This window comes from Neovison vison, chromosome 9 (assembly GCF_020171115.1).
Source record: "Neovison vison isolate M4711 chromosome 9, ASM_NN_V1, whole genome shotgun sequence".
Classification (NCBI taxonomy): Eukaryota; Metazoa; Chordata; class Mammalia; order Carnivora; family Mustelidae; genus Neogale; species Neogale vison.
This window is the reverse complement of record NC_058099.1, coordinates 92,060,531-92,088,285: the sequence shown is the minus strand read 5'-3', so window position 1 is coordinate 92,088,285 and position 27,755 is coordinate 92,060,531. Positions and strand designations below refer to the sequence as shown.

The following is a 27,755-nucleotide window of genomic DNA, read 5'->3' as shown; positions in this document are numbered from 1 at the left end:
CAGACATTACCATCAGGAAGAAGTTACAAATGATTTACTTACTTCTGGTATCTTCACAATTTTTATGCTTGCCCAAGAGACCTAAATCATTGGTCTCGTTGATGAGCTCAAGTTCAGGCTGTTTCTGCCACCATATTGCTAATTTGATGAAATTTCTAAGATGCTGTGGATACCAGGAGGTCGGTAGAAGAGTTCCCTGGCTCCCAGTCCCTGGTTCCCAAGAAGAATTTGAAGATAATTGTTTGGGATAATTTATGTGCTGTGTTCTTGGTGTTTTAAATGTTGAGCAAACCTTTGAGTTCATTGAAAACACATCATTCCTTGGCATTTCACCTTAAGGGTTCAAGAGCCTGAACTATTTGATATGAACTTTCAATTTTCACTGAATTTTACTTGCTTCCTTGTTTTTTACATTTCTGTTTACTATGTGTTATCAGCTATGAATACCAACTGTATTTAGGCAAGTGGTTCAAGAATTAAAGAGCCAGAATAAAATAGCTAAAAATATTATCCCATATTGTGGAGTAAGACTTCTATGTCTAAAAGAATATGATATTTTATTTCATATAGTAATTTTTATTATGGTATAATATACATAAAGTTTACCATTTTAACCATTTTACATATATATTTCATAAAGATTAATTCTTTATTTATTGTATGAATTAATATTATTCTCAGGCCAAAAGATTAAAAATGATTTGTGTTCATGCAAAAATAATTACATTATATTTAAACGGGCATGCATACTATATTAACTTAAGTGCAAGGAAAAATATTTTTATTTATTTTAAAAAAATAGTTGATTTATTTATTTGACAGAGATCACGAGTAGGCAGAGAGGCAGGCAGAGAGAGACAGGGGAAGCAGGCTCCTTGCTGAGCAAAGAGCCCGATGTGGGGCTCGATTCTAGGACCCTGAGGTCATGACCTGAGCTGAAGGCAGAGGCTTAACCCACTGAGCCACCCAGGTGCCCCTGAAAAATATTTTTAGATGGTATTTGACCAGGTGAAGGAATAGTTTCATCTATCTAATTGTAACATATAACATTCCATCCATTAAATATTATAGCTGGAATTTACTGAAAATTATTAAAAGTGGATTGGTAATTTCCTTTGTACAAGTTTAAGTATTTCAGAATTCCAAAGTAGTATGTATTTGAAAATTTTGAAAAACAACATACATATGTTTCAAAATTTAACTATGAACTTAAAAGCAGGGTTTATGGACAAATTTTCATGCTAAAAGAGTCAAATATCTAGTATTCTAGGAAAATACTTTCTTAGTATTAATTATATGTTGGTGGCCAAGTTTGAAAAATGTAATGGATTTTGCATTGTGTATATCTGTCAAATAAGTGGAAAAGACTAGTTTTGGGTTCCTGGTCACTGGGGGGTGCCAAACATTGAAGAATACTTATGTTTAATGAAGGTTTCTAAATATTTGGCATTCAGCCTGAAATGGGTACTGGGTTGGGCATACAGTACAAACTCAGGAATGTATCCTTCATCACCAACCCTGGATTTGGTTGGCATAATGGCATTTAGAAAATAAGGGCCACTGCTAAAGTGACTCTTCAAGCCCCCTGAGTGATTCTTTGGCTTACCTCCACAGGAGAGGCACCTGGGTGTGCCAAGGTGTCTTTTAGCATTGAGCTGTGTGCCTTCATTGGGAGGGATGTGGTGGAAGGAAGATGGGATAAGAGGGTGCAGATTTTATTCATTTGAGAGAGAGAGAGAGCGAGCATGAAAGGGGCGAGGGGCAGAGGGAAAAGCCGGCTCCCTGAAGAGCAGAGGGCCTGATGTGGGACTTGATCCTGGGACTCCAGGATCATGACCTGAGCCGAAGGCAGTTGCTTAACCAACTGAACCACCCAGGTGCCCAGTTTGTAGGATCTTGATTGTGCCTTAATTTTGTGACTTAGTGTACAAATGGACACTTGGCTTCCTGTATGATGGCTAGGGTTATGATGGGATTGTGGTCAGAACTTCATGCTGTTAGGGTAGTGATTCTTTTTTACACTTCCCAGTATTTTCATGGGTATGGTCAATGATATTTCCCTTTACTCTTCTATCCTTAGTGGAGATAGTGGACCCAGTAGATATCTATCTCAACCTCCTTCGGACCATCTTTGATTTTAATGCCATCAAGAGTTTGCTGACAGGGCCCGGCCAACTGAAGATCCGAGTTGACGCGATGCACGGAGGTAAAGTCCTGGTCTTCTCCCATTTGGTGGATGAGAAATATTAAGGAGAACTCTACCCATGCTGGGTTTCTGAGATTACGAGGAAGATTGGATTCATAGATATTTACACAACATGTGTATATTCAGATATTTGGAATGTTCTGGAAAACCTCACAGTTTTAACTTCTCTCTTCTTACTTAGTTTTTAAAAAAATATATATATCATTTTTAATTGAAGTGTAGTTGACACATATTGTTAGGATAGTTTCAGGTGAACGACATAGTGATTTGACAGTTCTATATGTTATGCTCTGCTCACCACACATGTAGCTACCATCTGTCACCACGCAATGCTATTACAATACAATAGACTATATTCCTTATGCAGCAGCTTCCATCTGCATGATTTATTCATTCCATACCTGAAAGCCTGGATCTCACACTCCTCTTCTTGCATTTTGTGCACCTCTCCCCAGTTCCCTGTCCTGGTAACTTCTCTCTTTTGAAGTAAATGAAGATAGAGGCGAAAAAAATGAGTTGGAGGCAATGTCTATTTACGTGTGGAATGGATAGTTAATTGTAGTCATTTAAAAAAATCTATTTTTAAAAAAATATTTATTTGAGAGGGAAAGAGAGAGCATAGGTGGAGGGAGAAGGAGAGGGAAAAAGCAGACTTCCCACTGAGCAAGGAACCTGATGTGGGGCTTGATCCCAGAACCCTGAGATAATGACCTGAGCCAAAGACAGATGCTTAACCGACTGAGCCACCCAGGTGTCCCCGCAAAATCTATTTTGATCAGTGTACACACATATAGTTTAAGCAGTCAAGTAGTTCAAAGTTTATTTGAAAAAAATCTAAGCCCACCTCCCCACCAACTCTCTTTCACCGTCTCCATTCACTAAATCCAAGCACACTTCCCTCAATTAATTATATCATCATTTTGGTGAGATCATTATCCAGTGTCTCCATTATTAGAATGCTGCTGAGCCATGTAAAATACTGTAGTTATATTTTTTCACAGCACAACTCTTTTATTTCCTTTGTCTTATTTTCTTATTGCATAGTTTTTGTTAGATGTATTTACCACTACTAACTGCCATCCTCTCCCAGAGTCTAAATCTTCTCATCTCATGCTCTGATTTGCTCTGCTCTGCATGGGTTCCTTTCTGAGTTGCTCTTATCCTTATCATCATTCTAGTTATTCTCTTTATCCTTCCCTTGTGTTGGCTCTCCTTATATCTGGATCCTTTGTCTTGCATTTTTGTGATTTACTCCTGCCTCTTGGAGGAACCCATTCTCCAGAAGCTCTGAAAGATAGTAATGGGAAGTAAATGTGTTGAGACATTGCATACCTGGAAATGCCTTTCTTATTTCCTTCTCTTAATTGATATTATCTGGATATAGAACTCTACAATAGCTATTATTTCCTTTCAGAAGTTTCAGGGCATTGCTGCATTGCCTTATAGCCATCACATTGAACTTGGGAAATCTGATGCTATTGTGATTTTTAATTGATGATATGGAATCTTTCCTTTTTCTTTTCAGGAGGCTTTTCGGGCCTTTGGCTTATCATCAGTGTTCCTACGTTTTGAAATGTTGAGTCTTGATGTGGGACTATTTTCCTCTATTGTGCTGGGTTCCTGGCGGATCCTCTTAATCTGGAAACTTGAGTCCTTTAATTCTGGGAAATAACTTCTTGAGTGACTTCCTCTATTATTGCTGCCTTCCTTTCTTTCCAGAATGGTTATTTTAAAGTATTGAACCTACTGAACTAGTTCTTTAGTTATCTGATTCTCCCCTCTGCCCCTACCACCGATGTTCTTTTTCTTTGTTTTGTGCTCTGTTCTGGGAGGTTTCCTCAACTTTATCTCCAAGTCCTTTCATTATGTTTTTCAGTTCCATATTTTATTTCTAAACTGAACCAGGAAGAAATAGAAAACATGAACAGACCCATAACCAGCAAGGAAACTGAAGGAGTAATCAAAAATCTCCCAACAAAACAAGAGTCTGGGGCTGGACCATGAGGTATTCTACCAAACATTTAAAGAAGAATTAATACCTATACTTCTGAAGCTGTTTCAAAAAATAGAAATGGAAAGAAAACTTCCAAAGTCATCCTATGAAGTCAGTATTACCTTGATCCCAAAACCAGACCAAGACCTTGCCAAAAAGAATTAAAGATCAGTATCTCTGATGAACATGGATGTCAATTTCTCACCAAGATATTAGCCAGTAGGATCCAACAGTATATTAAAAGAATTATTCACCATGACCAAGCAGGATTTATTCCTTGGTTGCAATGGTGGTTCATCCGCAAATCAATCAGTGTGTTACACTACATTAATTAAAGAAAGATCCAGAACCATATGATCTTCTCTATTGATGCAGAAAAAGCATTTGACAAAGTACATCATCTTTTCTTAATTAAAACTCTTCACTGTGTAAGGATAGAAGGAACATACCTCAACATCATAAAAGCCGTATGTGAAAACCCCACAGCAAATACCGTTCTCAGTGGGGAAAAACAGAGCTTTTCCCCTAAGGTCAGGAATATGGCAGGGATGTCCACTCTCACCACTGTTGTTCAACATAGTATTAGAAGTCCTAGCCTCAACAATCAGACAACAAAAAGAAATAAAAGACATCTGAATCAGCAAAGAAGTAAGCTCTCCTTCTTTACAGATGATATGATAGTCTACGTGGAAAATACGAAAAACTGCAGCCCAAATTGCTAGAACTCATAAAGGAAGTCAGCAATGTGACAGGATATAAAATCAATGCACAGAAATAAGTAGCATTTCTATACACTAACGATGAGACAGAAGAAAGAGAAATGAAGGAATCAATCCCATTTACAATTGCACCAAAAACCATAGGATACCTAGGAATGATCCTAAGCAAGAAGGCAAAGGATCTGTACTCTGATAACTAGAGAACACTCATGAAAGAAGTTGAGGAAGACAAAAAATGAAAAAAAATGTTTCATGCTCATGGACTGGAAGAACAAATATTGTTTAAATGTCTATGGGGAACCTGGGTGGCTCAGTGGGTTAAGCCTCTGCTTTCGGCTCAGGTCATGATCTCAGGGTCCTGGGATCAAGCTCTGCATTGGGCTCTCTGCTCAGTAGGTAGCCTGCTTTCCCCTCTCTGCCTAGATAAATAAAATCTTTAAAAAAAATGTCTATGCTACTTACAGCAATTTATATATTCAGTGTAATCCCTATAAAAATACCATCAGCATTTTTCACGAAGCTAAAACAAATAATCCTAAAATTTGTATGGAACCAGAAAAGATCCTGAAGACCCAAAGGAATGTTGAAAAAGAAAACCAAAGCTGGGGGGTGGCTCAGTGGGTTAAGCCTCTGCCTTCGGCTCAGGACATGATCTCAGGGTCCTGGAATCGAGCCCCGCATCAGGCTCTCTGCTCCGCAGGGAGCCTGCTTCCCCCCCTCTCTCTGCCTGTCTCTCTGCCTGCTTGTGATCTCTCTCTCCCTCTGTCAAATAAATAAATAAAACCTTTAAAAATTCTTAAAAAAAAAAAAAAAGAATAGAGAACCCAGAAGCATACTCTCAATGCTGTGGTCATCTAGTCTTCGACAAAGCAGGAATGTCAAATGGAAATTTGTCTCTTCAACAAATGGTGTTGGAAAAATCAGACAGCCACATGAAGAATGACTCTGGACCATTTTCTTACACCCTACACAAAAATAGACTCAAAATGAATGGAAGACCTCAATGTGAGACAGGAATTTGTCAAAATCCTAGAGAAGAGTAAAGGCAGCAGTCTCTCTGACCTGCTAAACATGTCTCTAAAGACAAGGGAAACAAAGGCAAAAATGAACTATTGGACTTCATCAAGATAAAAAGCTTTTGCCCAGCGAAGAAAACAGTCAACAAAACCATGAGACAACTTACAGAATGGGAGAAGATACTTGCAAATGTCTAACCAGATAAAGGGCTAGTATCCAAAATCTAGAAAGAACTTAACAAACTCAACACACAGAGTACAAATAAATCCAATCAAGAAATGGGCAGAAGACACCAACAGACATTTCTCCAAAGAAGATATACAAATGGGCAACAGACGCATGAAAAAAATACACCACATCGCTTGGTATCAGGGAACTACAAATCAGAACCACAATGAGACAATATCTCAAACTGGTCAGAATGGCTAAAATTAATAAGCCAGGAAATGACAGATGTTGACAAGGATGCAGAGAAGGGGGAACCTTCTCACACTGTTGGTGGAAATGTTAGCTGGTGCAGCCACTCTGGAAAACATCGTGGAGGTTCCTCAAAAAATTGAAAATAGAGCTATCCTATGACCCAGGAATCCCACTACTGGGTATTTACCCCAATGATACAAATGTAGTGATTCAGAGGGACACTTGCACCCCAGAGTTTATAGCAGCAATGTCTACAGTAGCCAAATTGTGGGAAAAGCTCTTATGTCCATCACCAGATGAGTAAGTAAAAGAGATGTGGTATATATACACAATGGATATTACTCAGCCATCAAAAAAGAAATCTTGGCATTTGCAATAATGTGGTTGGAACTAGAGGGTATTATGCTAAGTGAAATGAGTTATTCAGAGAAAGACAATTATGTGACTTCATTCATATGTGGAATTTAAGAAAGAAAACAGGAGCATAGCAGAAGGGAGGGAAAAATAAAGCAAGATAATAACAGAGAGGGAGGAAAACCATAAGAAACTGTTAATCCTAAGAAACAAACTGAGGGCTGCTGAGGGGACGGTGGGTGGTGGGATAGAGTTACTGGGTGATGGACATTAAGAGGGCAGAGGATGTAATGAGCCCTGGGTGTTATATAAGACTGATGAATCACTGAACTCTACCTCTGAAACTAATAATACACACTCTATCTTAATTAATTGAATTTAAATTCAAAAAAAGTAATACAACAAAGAAGATTAAGTGCTGTAATACATTACATTTGTAATATAAATCCAAATAAATTTGTGTTTGTAAATACTAATTGTATTTGGCCACCAATTTTTCAAAAACAACATTAAATCTTATAAATTATATGTAATATATAGCTTTTAGTGTCCAGATAAATACTTAAGCAATTACCATCAAATACAGAGCCTATCAGAATTTTCTCCTTGCTATTTGCTTTATCATTTGTATTTTTTCCTGATTTTTAAAATTTGTTATTTTTATTAACATGTAATGTATTTTTTGCCCCAGAGGGTACAGGTTTGTGAATCATCAGGCTTACACACTTCACAGCACTCACCATAGCACATACCCTCCCCAATGTCCATAACCCAACCACCCTCTCCACCCCCACCAACCCTCTGTTGAGTAAGTTAAGAGTCTCTTATGGTTTGTCTCCCTCCCAGTCCCATCTTGTTTCATTTTTTCCTTCCCTATCCCACAAACCCCCCACTCTGCCTCTCCAATTGTCTTTATCTGATTGACTTCTTTTGCTCAGCATAATACCCTCTAGTTCCATCCACATCATTGCAGATGGCAAGATTTTATTTCTTTTGATAGCTGCATAGTATTCCCCTAGATAAATATACACACACACATACCACATCTTCTTTATCCATTCATCTGTTGATGGACATCTAGATTCTTTCCATAGGTTGGCTATTGTGGACACTGCTGCTATAAACATTTGGATGCACATGCCCCTTCAGATCACTACATTTGTATGTTTGGGGTAAATACCCAGTAGTGTGATTGCTGGGTCATAGGGTACCTTTATTTTGAGCTTTCTGGGGAACCTCCATGGTGTTTTCCAGAGTGAATGCACCAGCTTGCATTCCAACCAACATGGAAGGTTGGAGGAGGGTTCCCTTTCTCCATATCCTCTCCAACATCTGTCATTTCCTGACTTGTTAATTTTAGCCATTCTGACTGATGTGAGGTGGTATCTTATTGTGGTTTCGGTTTGTATTTCCCTGATGCCAAGTGATCTCGAGCACTTTTTCACATGTCTTTTGGCCATTTGTATGTCTTCTTTGCAGAAATGTCTGTTCATGTCCTTTGGCTATTTCTTGATTAGATTATTTGTGCTTTGGGTGTTGAGTTTGATAAGTTCTTTCTAGATTTTGGATACTAGCCCTTTATCTGATATGTCATTTGCAAATATCTTCTCCCATTCTTCTGTTCATTGTCTTTTGGTTTTGTTGACTGTTTCCTTTGCTGTGCAAAAGGTTTTGATCTTGATGAAGTCCCAATAGGTCATTTTGGTCCTTGCTTCCCTTACCTTTGGCGATGCTTCTAGGAAGAAGTTGCTGCGGCTGAGGTTGAAGAGATTGCTGCCTGTGTTCTCCTCAAGGATTTTGATGGATTCCTGTCTCACATGGAGGTTGTTCATCCATATGGAGTCCATTTTTGTGTGTGGTGTAAGGAAAAGGTCCAGTTTCATTCTTCTGCATGTGGCTGTCCAGTTTTCCCAACACCATTTGTTGAAGAGACTGTCTTTTTTCCATTGGACATTCTTTCCTGCTTTGTTGAAAATTAATTAACCATAGAGTTGAAGGTCTATTTCTGGGCTCTCTATTCTGTTCCATTGATCTATGTGTTTGTTTTTGTGCCAGTACCATACTGTCTTGATGATGATAGCTTAGTAATAGAGCTTGAAGTCTGGAATTGTGATGCCACCAACTTTGGCTTTCTTTTTCAACATTATTCTGGCTATTTGGGCTCTTTTCTGGTTCCATATACATTTTAGGATTCTTTGTTCCATTTCTTTGAAAAAAATGGATGGTATTTTGATAGGGATTGCATTAAACATGTAGATTGCTTTAGGTAGCATAGACATTTTCACAATATTTGTCCTTCGAATCCATAAGCATGGAACGCTTTTCCATTTCATTGTGTCTTCCTCAATTTCCTTCAAGAGTACTTTATAGTTTTCTGAGTACAGATTCTTTGCCTCTTTGGTTAGGTTTATTCCTAGGTATCTTATGGTTTTGGGTGCATTTGTAAATGACATCGACTCCTTAATTTCTCCTTCTTTTGTCTTTCTGTTGGTGTGTAGAAATACAACTGATTTCTGTGCATTGATTTTATATCCTGACACTTTACTGAATTCCTGTATGAGTTCTAAAAGTTTTGGAGCAGATTCTTTTGGGTTTTCCATATAAAGTATCATATCATCTGCAAAGAGTGAGAGTTTGACTTCTTCTTTGCTGATTCAGAGGCCTTTTATTTCTTTTTGTTGTCTGATTGCTGAGGCTAGGACTTCTACTACTACTACTATGTTGAATAGCACTGGTGACAGTGGACATCCCTGCAGTGTTCCTGAGCTTAGGGGAAAAGATTTTTCCCCATTGAGAATGATATTTGCTGTGGGTTTTTCATAGATGGCTTTGATGATATTAAGGTAGGTACCCTCTATCTCTACACTTTGAAGAGTTTTGATGAAGAAAGGATGCTATACATTGTCAAATGCTTTTTTAGCATCTATTGAGAGTATCATATGGTTCTTGTTCTTTCTTTTATTAATGTATTGTATCACATTGATTGCTTTGTGGATGTTGAACCAACCTTGCAGCCCAGGAATAAATCCCACTTGTTCGTGGTGAATAATCCTTTTAATGTACTGTTGAATCCTATTGGGTAGTATTTTGGTGAGAATTTTTGCATGTGTGTTCATCAAGGATATTGGCCTGTAATTCTCCTTTTTGGTGAGGTCTTTGTCTGGTTTTGGGATCAAACTCATAAAATGAGTTTGGAAGTTTTCCTTCCATTTCTATCTTTTGGAACAGTTTCAGGAGAAGAGGTATTAATTCTTCCTTAAATGTTTGGTAGAATTCCCCTGGGAAGCTGTCTGGCTCTGGGCTCTCATTTGTTGGGAGATTTTTGATGACTGCTTCAATGTCCTTACTTCCTTACTGGTTATGGGTCTGTTCAGGTTTTCTGTGTCTTCCTGGTTCAGTTTTGATAGTTTATAGTCTCTAGGAATGCATCCATTTCTTCCAGATTGTCAAATTTTCTGGTGTATTGTTGCTTGTAATATGTTCTTATAATTGTATTTCTTTGGTGTTGGTTGTGATCTCTCTCTTTCATTCATGATTTTATTTATTTGGGTTCTTTCTCTTTTCTTTTTGATAAGTCTGGCCAGGGGTTTATCAGTCTTATTAATTCTTTCAAAGAACCAGCTCCTAGTTGTGTTGATTTGTTCTATTGTTTCTTTGGCTTCTATTTCATTGATTTCTGCTCTGATCTTGATTATTTCTCTTCTCTTGCTGGGTTTAGGCTTTCTTTGTTGTTCTTTCTCCAGCTCCTTTAGGTGTAGGATTAGGCTGTGTATTTGAGACCTTTCTTGTTTCTTGAGAAAGGCTTGTATTGCTATATATTTTCCTCTCAGGACTGCCTTTGTTGTGTCCCACAGATTTTGAACCGTTGTGTTTTCATTATCATTTGTTTCCATGAATTTTTTCAATTCTTCTTTAATTTCCTGGTTGACCCATTCATTCTTTAGAAGGATGCTGTTTAGTCTCCATGTATTTGGGTTCTTTCCAAATTTCCTCTTGTGATTGAGTTCTAGCTTCAGAGCATTGTGGTCTGAAAATATGCAGGGAATGATCCCAATCTTTTGGTACTGGTTGAGACCTGATTTGTGACCCTTGCAGGATGTGATCTATTCTGGAGAATGTTCCATGTACACCAGAGAAGAATGTGTATTCTGTTGCTTTGGGATGAAATGTTCTGAATATATCTGTGATGTCCATCTGCTCCAGTGTGTCATTTAAGGCCTTTGTTTCCTTGTTGATCTTTTGCTTGGATGATCTGTCCATTTCAGTGAGGGGGTTGTTAAAGACCCCTACTATTAATGTATTATTGTTGATGTGTTTCTTGGATTTTGTCATTAACTGGTTTATATAGTTAGCTGCTCCCATGTTAGGGGCATAGATATTTAAAATTGTTAGATCTTCTTGTTGGACAGCCCTTTAAGTATGATATAGTGTCCTTCTTCATCTCTTATTACAGTCTTTGGCTTAAAATCTAATTGATCTGATATAAGGATTGCCACCCCACCTTTCTTTTGATGTCCATTAGCATGGCAAATTGTTTTCCACCCCCTCACTTTAAATCTGGAGGTGTCTTTGGGTCTAAAATGAGTTTCTTGTAGACAGCATGTTGACGGGTTTTGGTTTTTTATCCATTCTGATACTGTGTGTGTTTGATTGGGGTCATTTAGCCCATTTACATTCAGGGTAACTATTAAAGTAGTGCCATTGTGTTGCCTGTAAGGCAAGCCCTACTTTTAGGCTCTCTCTTTGCTTAGAGGACCCCTTTCAATATTTCCTGTAGGGCTGATTTGGTGTTTGCAAATTCTTTTAGTTTTTGTTTGTCCTGGAAGCTTTTTTATTATTTTTTTAAGATTTTATTTATTTATTCATTTATTTGGCACAGAGTGAGAGAGATCATAAGTAGGCAGAGAGGCAGGCGGAGAGAGAGGGGAAGAAGCTTCCCTGCTGAGCAGAGATCCCCATGTTGGGCTTGATCCCAAGACCCTGAGATCATGACCTGAGCCGAAGGCAGAGGACTTAACCCACTGAGCCACCCAGGCACCCCTGTCCTGAATGATTTTTTATCTCTCCTTGTATTTTCAGTGATAGCCTAGCTGGATATGGTATCTTGGTTATATATTTTTCTAGTTTAGTGCCCTGAATATACCATGCCTGTTCTTTCTGGCCTGCCAGGTCTCTGTGGATAAGTCTGCTGCCAATCTAATATTTCTACCACTGTATGTTACAGACTTCTTGTCCTGAGCTGCTTTTAGAATTTTGTCTTTGTCACTAAGACTTGTAAGTTTTACTATTAGATGACAGGGTGTGGACCTATTTTTATTGATTTTGAGGGGGGTTCTCTGTGCCTCCTGGAGTTTGATGCTTGTTTCTTTTGCCATATTAGGGAAATTCTCTACTATAATTAACTCCAATATACTTTCTGACCCTCTGTCTCTTTCTTCTCTTCTGGAATCCCAATTATTCTAATAGTGTTTCATTTTATGCTATCTTTTATCTCTCGAATTCTTCCCTTGTGGTCCAGCAGTTGTATGTCTTTCTTTTGCTTTGCTTCTTTATTCTCCATCATTTGGTCTTCTATATCACTAATTCTCTCTTCTGCCTCATTTATCCTAGCAGTAAGAGCCTCCAGTTTTGATTGCACCTCTTTAATAGCTTTTTTATTTTAACTTGGTTAGATTTTAGTTCTTTTATTTCTCCAGAAAGTGTTTCTCTAATATCTTCCATGCCTTTTTCGAGTGCAGCTAGCACCTTGATAATCGTCATTCTGAACTCTAGTTCTGACATATTACCAATGTCTGTGTTGATTAGGTCTCTAGCCTTCGGTACTGCCACTTGTTCTTTTTTTTTTGTGGTGAGTTTTTCCACCTTGTCATTTTATCCAGATAAGAATATATGAATGAGAGAAAATACTAAAAGTGTTGCAAGGACCAGAAAAATGTTTTCTAACCAAATCAGAAGAGATCCAAATCCAGGGGGAGAAGAAAGGGGGAAAAAGGAAAGAAAAAATATATAAAATAAAAAATTATACATATATATTAGACTGGTGAATAGAACAGAGCCACTGACTTGATTTTGGGTGTATTTTGGTCTTAGAAGAAACTATCTCCCAAAATTCTAATGGAAGAAAAACTTGTATATATAGTAAAAGAAGGGTAAACACCATGATTGTTAAGATGAAAATTAAAGAAAAAAATTAAAATAGGAATTGATAAGTTGGTTGGAAAAAGAAAAAAAAAAGAGCAGGGAATGTGCTCAGGCTGGAGACTAAAACAAAGCCATGTGGTAGACTAGAGTATATTTTGAGCTATAAGAAGAAATTGTATCCCAAAATTTTTTAGAAAAAAAAAGGTATATACACACAGACACACACACACACACACACACACAAATAAGGTTAAATACAGCAAAGTGATAAAATATGACTATAAAAATGAAGGTTTAAAAAAGCTTTTTAGGAAAGGTATTGTTAAGATAAACTAGTTAGAAAATGTTAAAAGAGGAATGAGGAAAGAAACATTAAGAAAATAGAGGGGCACCTGGGTGGCTCAGTGGGTTAAGCCTCTACCTTTGGCTCAGGTCATGATCTCAGGGTCCTGGGATCGAGCCCCGCATCAGGCTCTCTGCTCGGCGGGGAGCCTGCTTCCTCCTCTCTCTCTGTCTCTGCCTGCCTCTCTGCCTACTTGTGATCTCTGTGTGTCAAATAAATAAATAAAATCTTAAAAAAAAAAAGAAAATAGAATAAGAAAAAAAATAAAATTAAAAAAATTTAACTTTGTAAGTGTAAAGGATCATGGGTAAAAATCCACGAATTCTGGGCGCCTGGGTGGCTCAGTGGGTTGAGCCGCTGCCTTCGGCTCGGGTCATGATCTCAGGGTCCTGGGATCGAGGCCCGCATCGGGCTCTCTGCTCAGCAGGGAGCCTGCTTCATCCTCTCTCTGCCTGCCTCTCTGCCTGCTTGTGATCTCTCTCTGTCAAATAAGTAAATAAAATCTTTAAAAAAAAAAAAAATCCACGAATTCTACATGTCACTTTCCCCTAGCTCTGGAGTTCCGCAGTTCTCATTGATCAGTAAACTTGGTCTTAGCAGGATGTTCTTGCTGATCTTCTGTAGTTGCAGAAGATCAGCAACAGTGATTCTCAAATTGCAGTGATTCTCAAATGTCTTTGTCTGAGGTGGAATTGCACTGCCCTTGCCAAGGGGCCAGGCTAAGTCATCTGCTCAGGTTCATGCTCGGGAGCTTTTGTTCCCTGAACACTTTCTCTAGAGCTTTGGAGGACAGGAATGAAAATGGCGGCCTCCCAATCTCCAGCTCAGAGGAACTGAGAGCTCAGCACTGCACTCCTCAGTGCGCCCTTGGAGAAAAGCAGTCCATCCCTCCCATCTCCCTGGTCTCAGATTGCGCTCTAAGCTGACCCGACCTGTGACCGAGTGTTTCTATCTCTTGCGCTTGGTCCCGTTTGGAGTCTTCAAACCCAGCAGATTCCTCTTGCACTGCTCCCCCCAGAGCAGACAGGTGAGTCTCCCTGGATATGCCACTTGTGGGGTCCCTGCTTGAAGAGCAATTGCCCAACTGTGCCGCAGATCATGGTTTAAGGTAACCCCAAGCTGAAAGCCCTCTCCTCAGCTCCGTCTGTGTAGTTGTCTTCCCTGCTTGATACCTGGGAGCTCTGCCACACTCAGACACCCCCAATCTTTCTGTGACCCCACTGGACCTGAGACCACACTGTCCCCTTGAGGGCTCTACCCCTGCTTAGCCTCTGGAGCCATGTCCTTCAGTGGAGCAGACTTCTAATTGTTCTGATTTTATGCTCTGCTGCTCTACCACTTGCCGGGAGCTGGTTTTTTCCCCTGCGGTCTCTCTTCTCATCGCTTTGGATTTACTTCTCCGCATGTCCTACCTTTCAGAAAGTGGTCGATTTTCTGTTCTTAGAATTGCTGCTCTTCTTCTCTTTGAGCTCTTACTAGGTTGGAGGTGTTTGGAATGGTTTGATTCCTATCTAGCTAAACTCCTGGGATCTGATGTCATTTCAGTCTGCTACTACTCTGCTGTCTTGCCTCTCTTCTATCATTTGTATTTTATTTCAAGGATATAGCTAATAGTAAGATTGTTTTTTATGGGTGTCTCAATCGGTTAAGCATTTGACTTGGGCTCAGGTCATAGTCCCAGGGTTCATAAGGGGAAATTGCTTCTCCTTCTGCTCTTGCCCTGGCTTTCTCTCCCTCTCTCTCACCTAGTCTCAAATAAATACATAAAATCTTTAAAAAGAAAGATTTTTTATAGACCTTTATCTTTATAAATATTTAATATCCTATAATTATGATGATTGTATTATATAATTAAAAAGTTGACTTAGAAAATGTTCCTGATCTATATTTAAGAGTTTTCTTCTCCCTGTATAGTTTCTGTTTCTTCTAAGCTGCTCTTTACTCTTTTTGTTTTGATCTCATGTTAATTGCCCTTTTCAAAAGTTTAGTGATCCTTGGCTGCCTGGCACATTTAAGAATGGGGCACCAAAAATTTTGTTGGGAGATCTGAACTCATGTGTGGAGCTCATCCTCCATGGGCTTTATTTTGACGTCATCTGTTGGCTTGTTTTGTTCTTTCTTATTGGGCTGATCATATTCCCCAGAAAGGGATTTTTAGGTTCTTCCCCTAGCATTAACTGGCCTCGAGGGAAGACAGTTTCTCTTTCTAAATGTTTTGAGCAGTATATCTGGTTTTGAGCCTCATTGCCCAGCTTGTTCTATATGTCCACCTCTGAATCACTTATCTGGCTGAGCGATAGAGGACATTGACTGTGTAGACCTTAACTTATAAGAACTAAGATGGGGAAAGGATTTATTCTCCATAGGAAACCCAAAATATTGCAACTAGAGGAAGGGGAAATAAATGCTGGACAGGCAAAGTCAAAAGATGTTCACTATTTGAGGGTTAGGTTAGTGGAAATTAATTAGAAAAAAATGTTTTATATATATTTCAGCTAACAGGATTACATGCATTCCCCAAATGTGCTCTATATATTCTACCTCAGGCTCCATTCCCTTGTTCATAATGTCCTTTCCATTTGGATGGCATTTCTATTCCCCATCTCTATCAATTTTATATTCTTTTTAAAAAAAGATTTTATTTATTCATTTGACAGAGAGAGAGATAGCAAGTAGGCAGAGAAGCACACAGAGAGAGACGGAGGGGAAGCAGTTCTCCCCGCTGAGCAGAGAGCCCGATGTGGGGACTCGATCCCAGGACCCTCGGATCATGACCCAAGTCTAAGGCAGAGGGTTAACTCACTCAGACACTCAGGCGTCCTATCAATTTTATATTCTTTCTTTCTTCAAGTCTCTCCAGAAATGCTACCTCCTTCTTGAAACTTTTACAACCACTTTTGTGGTTGTTTCTTCTTGAAAGCCATCAGATCTAACTATTTCATAAATTTCCATTGCATAGCACCAGTCTTATTTCTGTAATCACTCACCTGTAGATTTAATTCATCCCTCTACTGGATTCGGAGCCCAGTAATTTAGAAACTGTGTGATTTGCATTGCTTGAATATGATGTTTCTATTCTTAAGATAGGAATTCCACGTTAGGTGCTCCATAAATATATGTTCAACTGGAAAATACCATTGCTTAGCATTTATTGTGTAAAATATGCTTAGTTTTACATGCTTCCATTGTTTACATTTTCTAGTTATATTCTTGGCAGAGTTAAAATGATTGCAGACTCAGGGAACATTGCTAGAGCCTTTAGTGCTTTTGCATATATTTAGCCAAATTTTTTAATACATAAAAAGCAACACACATTGGATCATTATTAAGTAGTTGGTTTCTTTCTGGCAACATACTAGAAAAGTTTTGGAGAAAAATTTTATACAACTGACTATTGAATACATCTATATGCCCAACACAGCAACTGGCACATGGTTGGGTACTCAGTGAGTAGTAGTTGAAGTAAGTATCCCTCTGTGTTGCATCTTGACAAAGCCTGTAGAACTTGTTTCCTGTGCTATTAAGTGACCTTTCTTGTTCTAAACAGAACCGAACATTTTTGGAGGTTTCTGCCAAGATCTCATGTTGCCGCATATCTCTTTTTAGTCATGGGACCCTATGTGAGAAAAGTCCTGTGTGATGAGCTGGGAGCTCCAGCCAATTCTGCAATAAACTGTGTCCCCTTGGAAGATTTTGGAGGGCAGCCTCCTGACCCAAACTTGACGTATGCAACAACCCTTCTGGAAGCTATGAAAGGAGGAGAATATGGATTTGGAGCTGCATTTGATGCTGATGGGGTAAGTAAGAAACTTTTCTGCCTGCCGACCCTTTTACGAGATAATAAGCCAAGCATTGGAAGCCAGAGAATTCATGGGGCTGGCTGATATGTATGGGGCATTCGAACCCTAACTGGCTCTGCATCTGTTCTTCTTCTTCTTTTTTTTTTTTTAAAGATTTTATTTATTTATTTAAGAGAGAGACAATGAGAGAGAACATGAGCGAGGAGAAAGTCAGAGGGAGAAGCAGACTCCCCACGGAGCTGGGAGCCCGATATGGGACTCGATCCCGGGACTCCAGGATCATGACCTGAGCCCAAGGCAGTCGTCCAACCAACTGAGCCACCCAGGCACCCATCTGTTCTTCTTTTTAATGGCTCTTCTGTATTGCAGTTAAACAGCTTTTACTTTTCATAGTTCCAGGGTAGCATTATGTTATAAAAAAGTTATTACTTTTAAAAATATTCATGCAATAAATCTTTATTTATGGTTGGCTTAGTTAAAACCACCACATTAAGAAACTAGGTATTTCAGCAATAATTCTTGTTCTCCGTTATATTTGGGGGAGAGTATGGGATGAGTATATGAAGGCTACTGACGCTTGAGGTAGTCATCCGCATTCCAACAAGTGGGACACATTCCAGACTGTCATGGTCCTGGGCCCTACAATACTCAGGAATTTACAAGCAGGTTTCTCATGCCCTCCTTGGCTTTATTCAAGTTGTTTTAGGTTGTTTAAATATAGGATGGTGGTAGAGTAGCTTGTGATGATTATGGGAATGGGGAGCTGGCAGCAGATGCCTCTCTCTCATCTCTGTCACCCGTTCCTTCTTGCAGGACCGTTATATGATCCTGGGCCGAAATGGCTTCTTCGTGAGCCCTTCTGACTCACTGGCCATCATTGCTGCCAACCTCTCTTGCATTCCGTATTTCCGTCAGATGGGGGTTCGAGGGTTTGGAAGGAGTATGCCCACCAGCATGGCCCTGGACAGGTAAGCCAGGATGTCACCTTGAAGAACTTCATGGTAGGCTTCTGATGTCAGTGTCGCCTTTGTTATTAGCTGTCACTCATTCTCTCCTGCTCTGGTGGCAACTGTGGGAAGTATGGGAACTTAGAGACATGTGTAGTGCCGGGGAGGGGCATGGAGAATCAGGCGGCCTGAACTGGATCCTTGGTTCTACCACTTCTTAGCTGTGGGAACTTGAGGGACATGTGATCGCTGTGCCTTTTTTTTTTTTTTTTTTTCTTGTCAGTCTTTTTTATTTTAGCAATTCTAGTGAGTGCAAAATATTATTTCCTTTTTTAAAAATTGAAGTATAAGTACCATATACTGTTATATTACTTTCGGATGTACAATATGATTCAACAATTCTGTACATTACTCAGTGCCCATCATGAAGAATGGCCTCTTGGTCCCCTTCACCTCTTTCACCCTCCCTGCCCCCCACTTCCCCGTTGGTATCTGTCAGTGTGTTCTCTGTTCTTAAGAGTATTGTTTTTTTGTTTGTTCTTTTATTTTGGTTTTGTTTCTTAAATTCCACATTTGAGTGAAATCATATGGTATTTGTTTTTCTATGATTTACTTATTTCACTCAACATTATATTTAATAGCTGGGTAATATTCCATTTTATATGTATACCATTTCTTCTTTTTCCATTCATGTATGGATGGATACTTGGGTTGCTTCCATATCTTTGCTCTTGTAAATAAACTGTAGTAAACATCGAGGTGTGTATATCTTTTCAAATTAGTATTTTCATTTCCTTTGAATAAACACACAGTAGTAGAATTACTGGATCATGTATTAATTGTATTTTTAATATTTTGAGGGCCTTTCATACTATTTTCCACAGTGGCTATATCGATTTCCATTATTCCCATCAACCGTGCATGAGGGTTCATTTTTTTTTTTTAAAGATTTTATTTATTTATTTGACAGACAGAGATCGCAAGTAGGCAGAGAGGCAGGCAGAGAGAGAGGAGGAAGCAGGCTCCCTGTTGAGCAGAGAGCCTGATGTGGGGCTCAATCCCAGAACCCTGGGATCATGCCTGGAGCCGAAGGCAGAGGCTTTAACCCCCTGAGCCACCCAAGCACCCCATGAGGGTTCATTTTTCTCCACATCTTCACCAACACTTGTTATTTCTCATCTTTTTTATTCCAGCCATTCTGAGAGGGATGAGGTGGTATCTCATGTGGTTTTGATTTGCATTTTCCTGATGATGAGTGAAGTTGAGCATCTTTTCATGTGTGTGTTGCCATCTGGATGTCTTCTTTGGAAAAATGTCTATTCAGATCCTCTGCCCACTTTTAATTAGGTAATTTGTGTTTTTATGATGTTGAGTTGAATAAGTATTTTGTATATTTTAAATATTAATCCCTCATTGGATATGTCATTTGTAAATGTCTGCTCCCATTCAGTAGGTTGTCTTTTTGTTTTGTCAGTGGTTTCCTTCACTCTGTAAGATCTTTTTTGTTGTTGTTGTTATTTCTCCCTCTTGAGGAGACATATCTAGGAAAATGTTTCTGTGCCTGACATCCAAGAAATTACTACCTGTGTTTTCTTCTAGGAATTTTATGGTTTCAGGTTTCACATTTAGGTTTTTAATTCATTTTGGGCTTATTTTTGTGCATGTGTAAGAAACTGGTCCGATTCCATTCTTTTCATGGAACTGTCCAGTTTTTCCAACACCATTTATTGAAGAGACTATCTTTTCTCCATTATATATTCTTGCCTTTTTTCTCATAGATTGAGTATATGAGCATGGATTTATTTCTGAGCTCTTTATTATTCTATTCTGTTGATCTATATGTCTATTTTTGTGCAAGTACCCTGTACTTACTGATTTTGATTTACTAATTCTGTGCCATGCTCTGCTGTAAGCCCATTCCATAAACTCGGTAGTCATCATAACTACCCTGTGAGGTGGCCCATTTTACCGATGAAGGAACAGGTACAGGGAAGTTCAATAACTTGGTCAAGACCAGGGCCTGACAAGGGTTGAATTGGGATTCTAACTATGCCATTCTAGCTCCATAGTGCATGGTCCAGCTCCACAGTGCGTTAGAGAGACGGGGAGAGAGAGAGAGAGAGACCAAGGGTAGGGGCAGAGGGTGAAGGAGAGAGAGAATCTTATGCAGGTTCCACAGTCAGTATGGAGTCCAAAACAGAGCTCGATATCAAGACCCTGAGATCATGACCTGAGAGCAGAAATCAAGAGTCAGACACTTAACTCACAGAGCCACCCAAACACCTCCAGAGTGCATGGTCTTAATGACCCTGCAATATTACATCACACGGTGGTGGGACTGTAAGATCCATAGGAACCCAGAGAGGGGACAAGGGGCCTCTGAGGAAGCTGTTGGGCTTACTCTGAGTTTCAGGGGCTGATGTGACAGCCTTGGCTGCGCAGGCCTCCAGGTGACAGCTCCCCAGGTGAGCCTACATTGGTCATGCCGTCCAGCCTCAAGTCCTCCCCTGGGCTTCCTGTTGCCCTTGGTCCCATCCTCAGAAGCGAGGAGATGAGACTGGACTCATGGAGATGAGGAGAGGGACCCACAGCACAGTCTCCCCTTGCACACTTACCTCCACACCCGCCAGGAAGGGGAGCCTCAGTGGGAAGAATGAGAGGGCCGGATGAGGGATCCATCCCTCTTCTTCCCTGCCTGTGAGGTAGTGGGCTGACCACCGGCCAGGCGTTCTTCTGGGGGCAGGGCACAAATGAGGCTCTTCAAGCAGTGGAACCTGGCGTGGGCTCCGGAGCCATTCTGCTCCAGGTCTCAGGAGAGAAGACGAATGAGAAGCAAGATGCTGTCCAGGCAGGAATCGGAGAAGATGGGGCAGATGCTCCAGGCAAGCCAGAATAGAGGGCGTGCCTTTTTGTCTGTTGCCCCCTGAGAACCTCTGCTCTCAGCCAACAACTGAGGAGTCCTAACTAGCACTGCTGGGCTCCCCAGGCCTGCTCCCCAACCCTTGGCTTTTGGAACTTGGGGTGTTGCTCTTCTTGGCATGTGGTTTCCCCCTCCCACCTCACATAGATTTAATTGGTCTTGATTTTTTTCTTTTAAATGGGAGTTATCATATGGTTTCACTTATATGTGGAACATAAGGAATAGCATGCAGGACATTAGGAGAAGGAAGAGAAAAGTGGGGGAGACGAACCATGAGAAACTGTGGACCATGGGAAACAAACTGAGGGTTGCAGAGGGGAGGGGTTGGGGGGATAGGTTAACCCAGTGATGGGTATTAAGGAGGGCACGGATTCCACGGAGCACTGGGTGTTACATGCAAACAACGAATCATGGAACTCTACATCAAAAACTAATGATGTAGTGTTTGGTGACTAATATAATAAAGAAAAATAAAGTTGAGAATTTGATTAAAAAATCATAACCATAAAAAATAAATGGGAACTTGATCTTTCTCCTGAAGATTCTCAGGGACTAAGGCTGAAACTGGAGTTCCATTTCAAGCTTCTGACCATTTTTTTAACAAGGAGAGCCCATCCTTTGGCATGTTTACACTCAAATTACCTGTTACCGACTTGACCTTCATCCTCTTTTGCCGATCTGACTCTCCCTACAGTGTGAGTGGCATTTGGATGTTGACCCTTGCTGGGTTTAAGGGATGATGTGGAAATGCTCTAATCATTGTGTGGTTCCGTATCCCCCGGAGAAACCAGTCCAACAATGCTTATATCCTGGGGGTCCTTGTACACCTTGACTCTGAGAGCTGTCAGTGTGTCAAGACCCTGGGTGTCAGCAGCTTGTTGAGCAGCAGATCTTTTAGAAGAAGGAAACCAAAAGCAGGATTCAAAGGGGTGTGGTGGAAAGGCAACTCCTGAACCTCACTCTGCGCTTCCTTGAGTCTTTGGTATCTATTCCTAGCAGTGGCTGGCTGTTTGTGATTCCATTTTGATGAGGATGAGGGGAAAAGCCCTTTGGGTAGGCTTCATTCAAAAAGATACTGTGGGGGCACCTGGGTGGCTCAGTGGGTTAAAGCCTCTGCCGTCAGCTCAGGTCATGATCCCAGGGTCCTGGATCAGGTTCTCTCCTCAGCAGGGAGCCTGCTTCCTCCTCTCTCTCTGCCTGCCTCTCTGCCTACTTGTAATCTCTGTCTGTCAAATAAATAAATAAAATCTTAAAAAAATAAAAAAAAAGATACTGTGGTTTTTAAAACAAAGTCCCCGGTACACCTTTATATCCTGCAAGTCTCCTGCTAAGTGAGGTTTTTGCGCTTTGAAATCTTCTTTCCTTTTGGTTTAGATTTGCATCATAATAACTGGTGCTGGTGAGCTTATTTTCATATGCTTATTATCCATTTGTGCATCTTTTTTGTTATGTATTTGTTCATAATGTATTTGCTCAATTAAAAAATTAGGTTGTTTGTCTTTCCTTATTGATTTATAGAAGTTCATTAAATATTCCGGGTAGTGTCTTTTGTTAGATATATGTATTGCAAGTATTTTCTCCCTGCCCATTGCTTGTCTTTTCATATTGTTAGTAGAAGTTTTTGATGAGCAGAAGTTTTACATTTTGATGAAGTTAGTTCATTAATATTTTCCTGCATAGTTAGTATATACTTTCTGTCCTCTGTGAGAAATTTCTGCTTGGCCAAAGGTCAGAAAGATGTTTTCTTCTAAGTTTGTTGTAGTTTTAATTTTCACATTTCAGTTTATGATGATTTTGAATTAATTTTTGCGTGTGTTCATTGAAAATAATTATCTTTCTTCTTGGTACTTTTGTTAAAGATAAGTTGACCATTTCTGTTTGGGTCTATTTTAGAATTCTCTATTTACTCTCATTGATTTTACACCTATTCTTATGCCGAGATTATGCTTGATTATTAAACTTTTAAATAAGTATTGAAATCAAGTGAATTCCCCAAGTGTTTTTTTTCTTCTTGGTCAAATTAAAAAAATGATACATCTTAGCTTTTTTGTATTTCTATATACACTTTAGAATCAACTTGTCAATGACTAGCAATTGTTACAATTTTGATTGGGATTGGATAAATCTATAGAATAATTTGGGGAGAATTGCATTTTAGTAATATTGAGATCTCCAGTTCACAAATGTGTTTTAACTCTTCATTGTAGTTTTCTTTACTTTTTTCTATATATTTTGTAGTTTAATTTCTCTTATGTATGCTTTGTGGCTTACTGTAGTGGTGTCATACAATTTTTGTTAAATTTATCTCTGAGTATCTATGTTTCTGAGGCTATCATAAGTGGAATAGTTTTGGGGCACCTGGGTGGCTCAGTGGGTTAAAGCCTCTGCCTTTGGCTCAGGTCATGATCCCAGGTTCCTGGGATAGATCCCCGCATCGGGTTCTCTGCTCGGCAGGGCCTTCTTCCTCCTCTCTCTCTGCCTGCCTTTCTGACTACTTGTGATCTCCATCTGTCAAATAAATAAAATCTTAAAAAAAAATAAGTGGAATAGTTTTATAAATTTCATTTCCCAGTTGTTTGCTCCTAGCAATTAGAAATGCAATTGATTTTTATAACTTGGCTTTGGATTCTTCTACTGGGAAGGATATTTTCGATTGCCCCCCAACTTTATTTCTCTCCCTCAGGGGATATTGATAAGAAGCTCATGATATAATCCAACCTCAGTGCCTAGCAGCACCAAAGAGGACGGTGTTATATTCCATACTTGTTTTCCATTTGCCTTTGCTTATATCCTTCCATTAAAAAAGCAAAAAAAAAAAAAAAAAGGTTTAGTAAAACTGTGGATCACAAGGCAAAAATGGAACCATCTTTAGTCACTGAGGACTCAGGGTCATATAGGATCCTGATTGCTATGTAGGTTACTTAATATTATGGAAGCTTATTTAATAATAACACCTTTCACTTACACAGAATTTTATAATTTAGAAAGACCTTGTGTGCATTTGATTTCACTTGATCTTTACATGAATTTAGCAGGTAATTGGTGAGGCATGACTCTCACCATCTTAAAGATGTTAAACCATGTATCAGAGAGGTTAAGTGACTTGTGCAAGGTTGCACAGCTAATCGGAAAGTGACCCAGAATTTGAAACTGGGTCTTCTAGTGTACAATTGCATCTGCATAGTAACTACCACTGGGTGAAGATGGTCCCTGAGAAACTAGTTGAGAAGATTGCCCAACTCTCCTGGGGGATAGCCAGCAACTTTCCAAACCCTGCCAGGAGAGGCAGGTTTCACTCTGACAACAAAAACCATTTGTCCTCTCTTCTCCCGGACGTTTCGGACGTTTCCCGTTTCACTTTGTCCCCTCCCTCCCAATAAAACTCTGTTTCAGTCGGAAACCAGAGGCCTTGCTTAGAAATTTCACAAAGGGCCTGTTCTGATACGTAAGTAACCATTTAAAAGGATTATTCATGCTTGCTGGTTGGGCTCCAGAAGCCTCTGGGGCTCTGACGTGGTGATTTGCTGTGGGTATTTGATCTCTCTGTTGCATAGCTCCCAGGTGGATTCTCATGATGGACACTTTATGAGCTTCTTTCTTAGGTAAAATAAATACAGCTTCAAAATCTTATCTTGATCATGGTTTACCTTGTAGGTTATTATCATTTTTAAAAAAAAATGAATAAAATCATTGAAATGTGACCCAAAGTGCCAGAACCCAGAAGGATGACAACTGAGTAGCTGAGACACAGTAAATGGTGCCCTTGCCTAAATTGTGGGATTCCAGAATTTGGATTGGAGGGGATGGTGGGGACCTGCACCCTTGAAACTGATGAATTATTCAGGCCAAATTTCATTATTCCCAGATAATCATTGTTCCCTGAGGGGAGACTTATAGTGTCTTTAATTTTTGCTCTTACTGTGTCACAGAAACAAGGACTCCAGAATATTTTCCCCAGAATAATGCAGTTTCAGCCTTGAAAAGGGCATTCTTTTGGAACTTGGTCATTCTGAATGTGTCTGATTTGTAGTTGCAGATGAATCTGTGTTGCTGAAATTGTTTTGGTTCAAATGATTTGAGAAGGAAAGCACATTCAAAGTGTATCTGTGGCCCGAGGTCTGTCTCCACCCCATGCAGAAGTATTAAATAATCCTCTGTGTCATCATCCTTCAATAATATTTATGAAGAGCCCATCTGTGCTTGGGAGTGTGCCGAGCGCTGTGCAGAACAAGGCAAACACACGCAGACTTGAGCCCTTCCATTGGAGATATTCACAGCCTCGTACAATGCTAGCAGCATCCTTGGGCACACTGCAAGTGATCCAGATCTTAAAAGTATGTTTTGACGGCAAGGGAGGCCACGTCAGGCCCACCGCCCACAAGTCTGGTGGTGAAGAGAATTGATCCTTTTCTACCTTCTGTTGACTATCTGTGCCACCCCCGTTCACCATTTACTCACTCAGGAATAATACTTATTAAAGTCCTTTTGTGTCCTAGACATGGTCCCTTGCCGTGGGGGAACTTATAGTCTGATGGAGAAGACAAATAATAAGAAGTAAAGAGAAAATAGAGATACACATTTTAACACGTGCTCAGAGGAAATGAACTTGGAGCAGTAAATTGTCAGATGTGGAGCAGGGTCCTTAGATGGGACAGGCAGGCGAGGACTTCCCGAGGAAGTTATGGGTAGGACCAAAGATCAGAAACATGCAGCTAGACCCAGTGAGGATGCTGGGATTAGAAACAGCCCATGATATGTGTGAAAATGCTTGTTTTTCAGAATATAGTCTACAGCAATCTGTTGCCAATCCCCATTCCGAAATATGTACTGTAGCTTTATCCTGAATATATGCAGCTGGGTGTTGGAATCCAGACAGTGTTAATGCTGTAAGTATGCATGTATCTACTGATCTACAGTGACCTTGGTTTTTACTGCATCCTTTGGATCTGTGCTCTTTTGTCTCTAAGATCGGTCATGATGTTACCAGAGTAGTGGGAGAGATAGTGATCGGAGCTAATATCCAATTACTTAGTCTCCCATACATTGTTTCTGCTACAGAATGATGGGAATTCTTTTACTTCAGCAGACAAATATGTTCAAGTGGACCCTGTATAAAAATAAAAGAAAAAAAGAGGAAAAAAGCCCTTTATCATAGGAGTTATTCCCCTGAAAGTCTCTATAGCTGATTTAGTCAGGGTCAAGGCAGAAAAGAGATGGTGCCCTGAAAAGGGGTTTACTAAAGAGAGTTTAATAACAGTAACTTAATAACTTAATACAGAAGTAGGGGTGAAGTTAAGGAAAGCAAAAATAAGAAGAGTTGGAGAGGCAGCCCAGCACACAGAATAGTAGAAAGTTGTTAGTTCCTCTAAGACTGAAGGGTCAAGGTAGGAAGGGCTTAGGGTAACCATAACCTAGTAGGGTCTGGAGCGGTGGGAGGTGGGCTGTCAGACAGGAATGGAACTCATCAGGGAGGAATAAACATCCCAACTCCCCTCTTTTCTCACCCTCCAATCTCCAGCTGATGCCTCCTCTTGATCAAACCCACCTGCAAGCAGGAGCGCGATTTGTGATGTTTAGACTCCAAAGGAAGAGAGGAGGGCAGAGATGGCCATGGAATGAAATGGGCCTTCCACTGGACAAATGATGAAAAAAATTGTTCAAGGATGAATATGGTTAACTCAGCTCTATTCCTGAGTCCAAAAAAGAGGGGAAAGGATGAGACCGGAAGTGAAGCAGATCGGGATTACGAAAAGGATTGGCCCGTGTGTTGGTTATTCTGGTTATACTTTCTTTGCCCCCTTCTGTTCAACAGTCCAATTCCCTACTGCTGTTTAGATTTTCGTCTCATATTACTAATGAGGTTGAGCATTTCTTCACATACTTAAGGGATTTGGGGGGGTTTCCTTTTTATTAATTGCCTGTTCCTGTCCTTTGCTCACTTTTATATTTTGGTTTCTTCTTTTTTTATGGGCTTATGGGAGATCATTACATATTTATATATTAAAGCCTTGTCAATTTTAAGCACTTCTAATTTTCACTTTTTTTCTTGGCACAAAATTTTACCACTAAGCTCTATATCCAGATTGCTTTCAATACACAACTCTGTGTGGACAACTCAAGTTTAATATGTACAAATAGCAACTTTTCCAATTTTCCCAGAAAATTGCTCTTTGTTTTTATATATGCTGAGTGAATCACCTGTCACCCATATTATAAACCTTAGCATAATCCTAGACTTCTACTTTTTCCTTATTCCTAAGGTACTGTTAATCACTGAGCTGTCAGAAAGGCTACTTAAATGTTTCCTGAACCATTCTTTCTTCCCCACCCCTACTTTTACTTTCCTAGTTCAGGTTCTCATAATCTTTTGCTTGAACTATTGCAATAGGCAATTAACCCATCTCCCTGCCTCCAGATCACCTCTTTTTCATTCATGTTCTAGACTACCCCATGCAGAAAGGCATAATTTTCACTTCTTTGCTTAAAATCTGTTGATATCATCACATAACTCCACAATGAGATCTCATGTCCAGATTCTAAAGCATGTATAATTTTCTGATGAGGAACATCTCACTCCTGCCTACATTTTTTACTCTGCCCCCTAGATGTGCTGTGCTGCGAGTCTCCAAATTCAATAGCCTCTTAAGCTGCTGGGCCTTGGAACAAGCTGCTGTCTTTCCTTGAAATGTGTTCCCTTTGCCCCACCCATCCCATGGTTGTCTTTCCTTATTTTTCAGGCTTGAGTCAAGCATTACCTTCTTAGTAAGTCCTCCTTTGGTGTTTTATTCTCTCCATACATAGCACTGTATGGAACTGTTTCTTTGTAGATCACTTTATCATAAATGTCACGTTGAAAATACACAGTCTGTTTTCTAATGTCCAGTGAGTCCCATGA

At 39.8% G+C, this 27,755-nt stretch overlaps 1 protein-coding gene across 1 annotated transcript in view; it reads left to right on the top strand.

Moving 5' to 3' along the window:
- Positions 1–27,755, top strand: part of PGM5 (phosphoglucomutase 5) — a 201,433-nt gene that overhangs the window by 27,029 nt on the left and 146,649 nt on the right. The window contains exons 4-6 of the mRNA XM_044265946.1: positions 2,081–2,206; positions 16,800–16,990; positions 17,807–17,961. Coding sequence (XP_044121881.1) covers positions 2,081–2,206; positions 16,800–16,990; positions 17,807–17,961 — 472 coding nt within the window. The remainder of the gene's footprint in view (positions 1–2,080; positions 2,207–16,799; positions 16,991–17,806; positions 17,962–27,755) is intronic.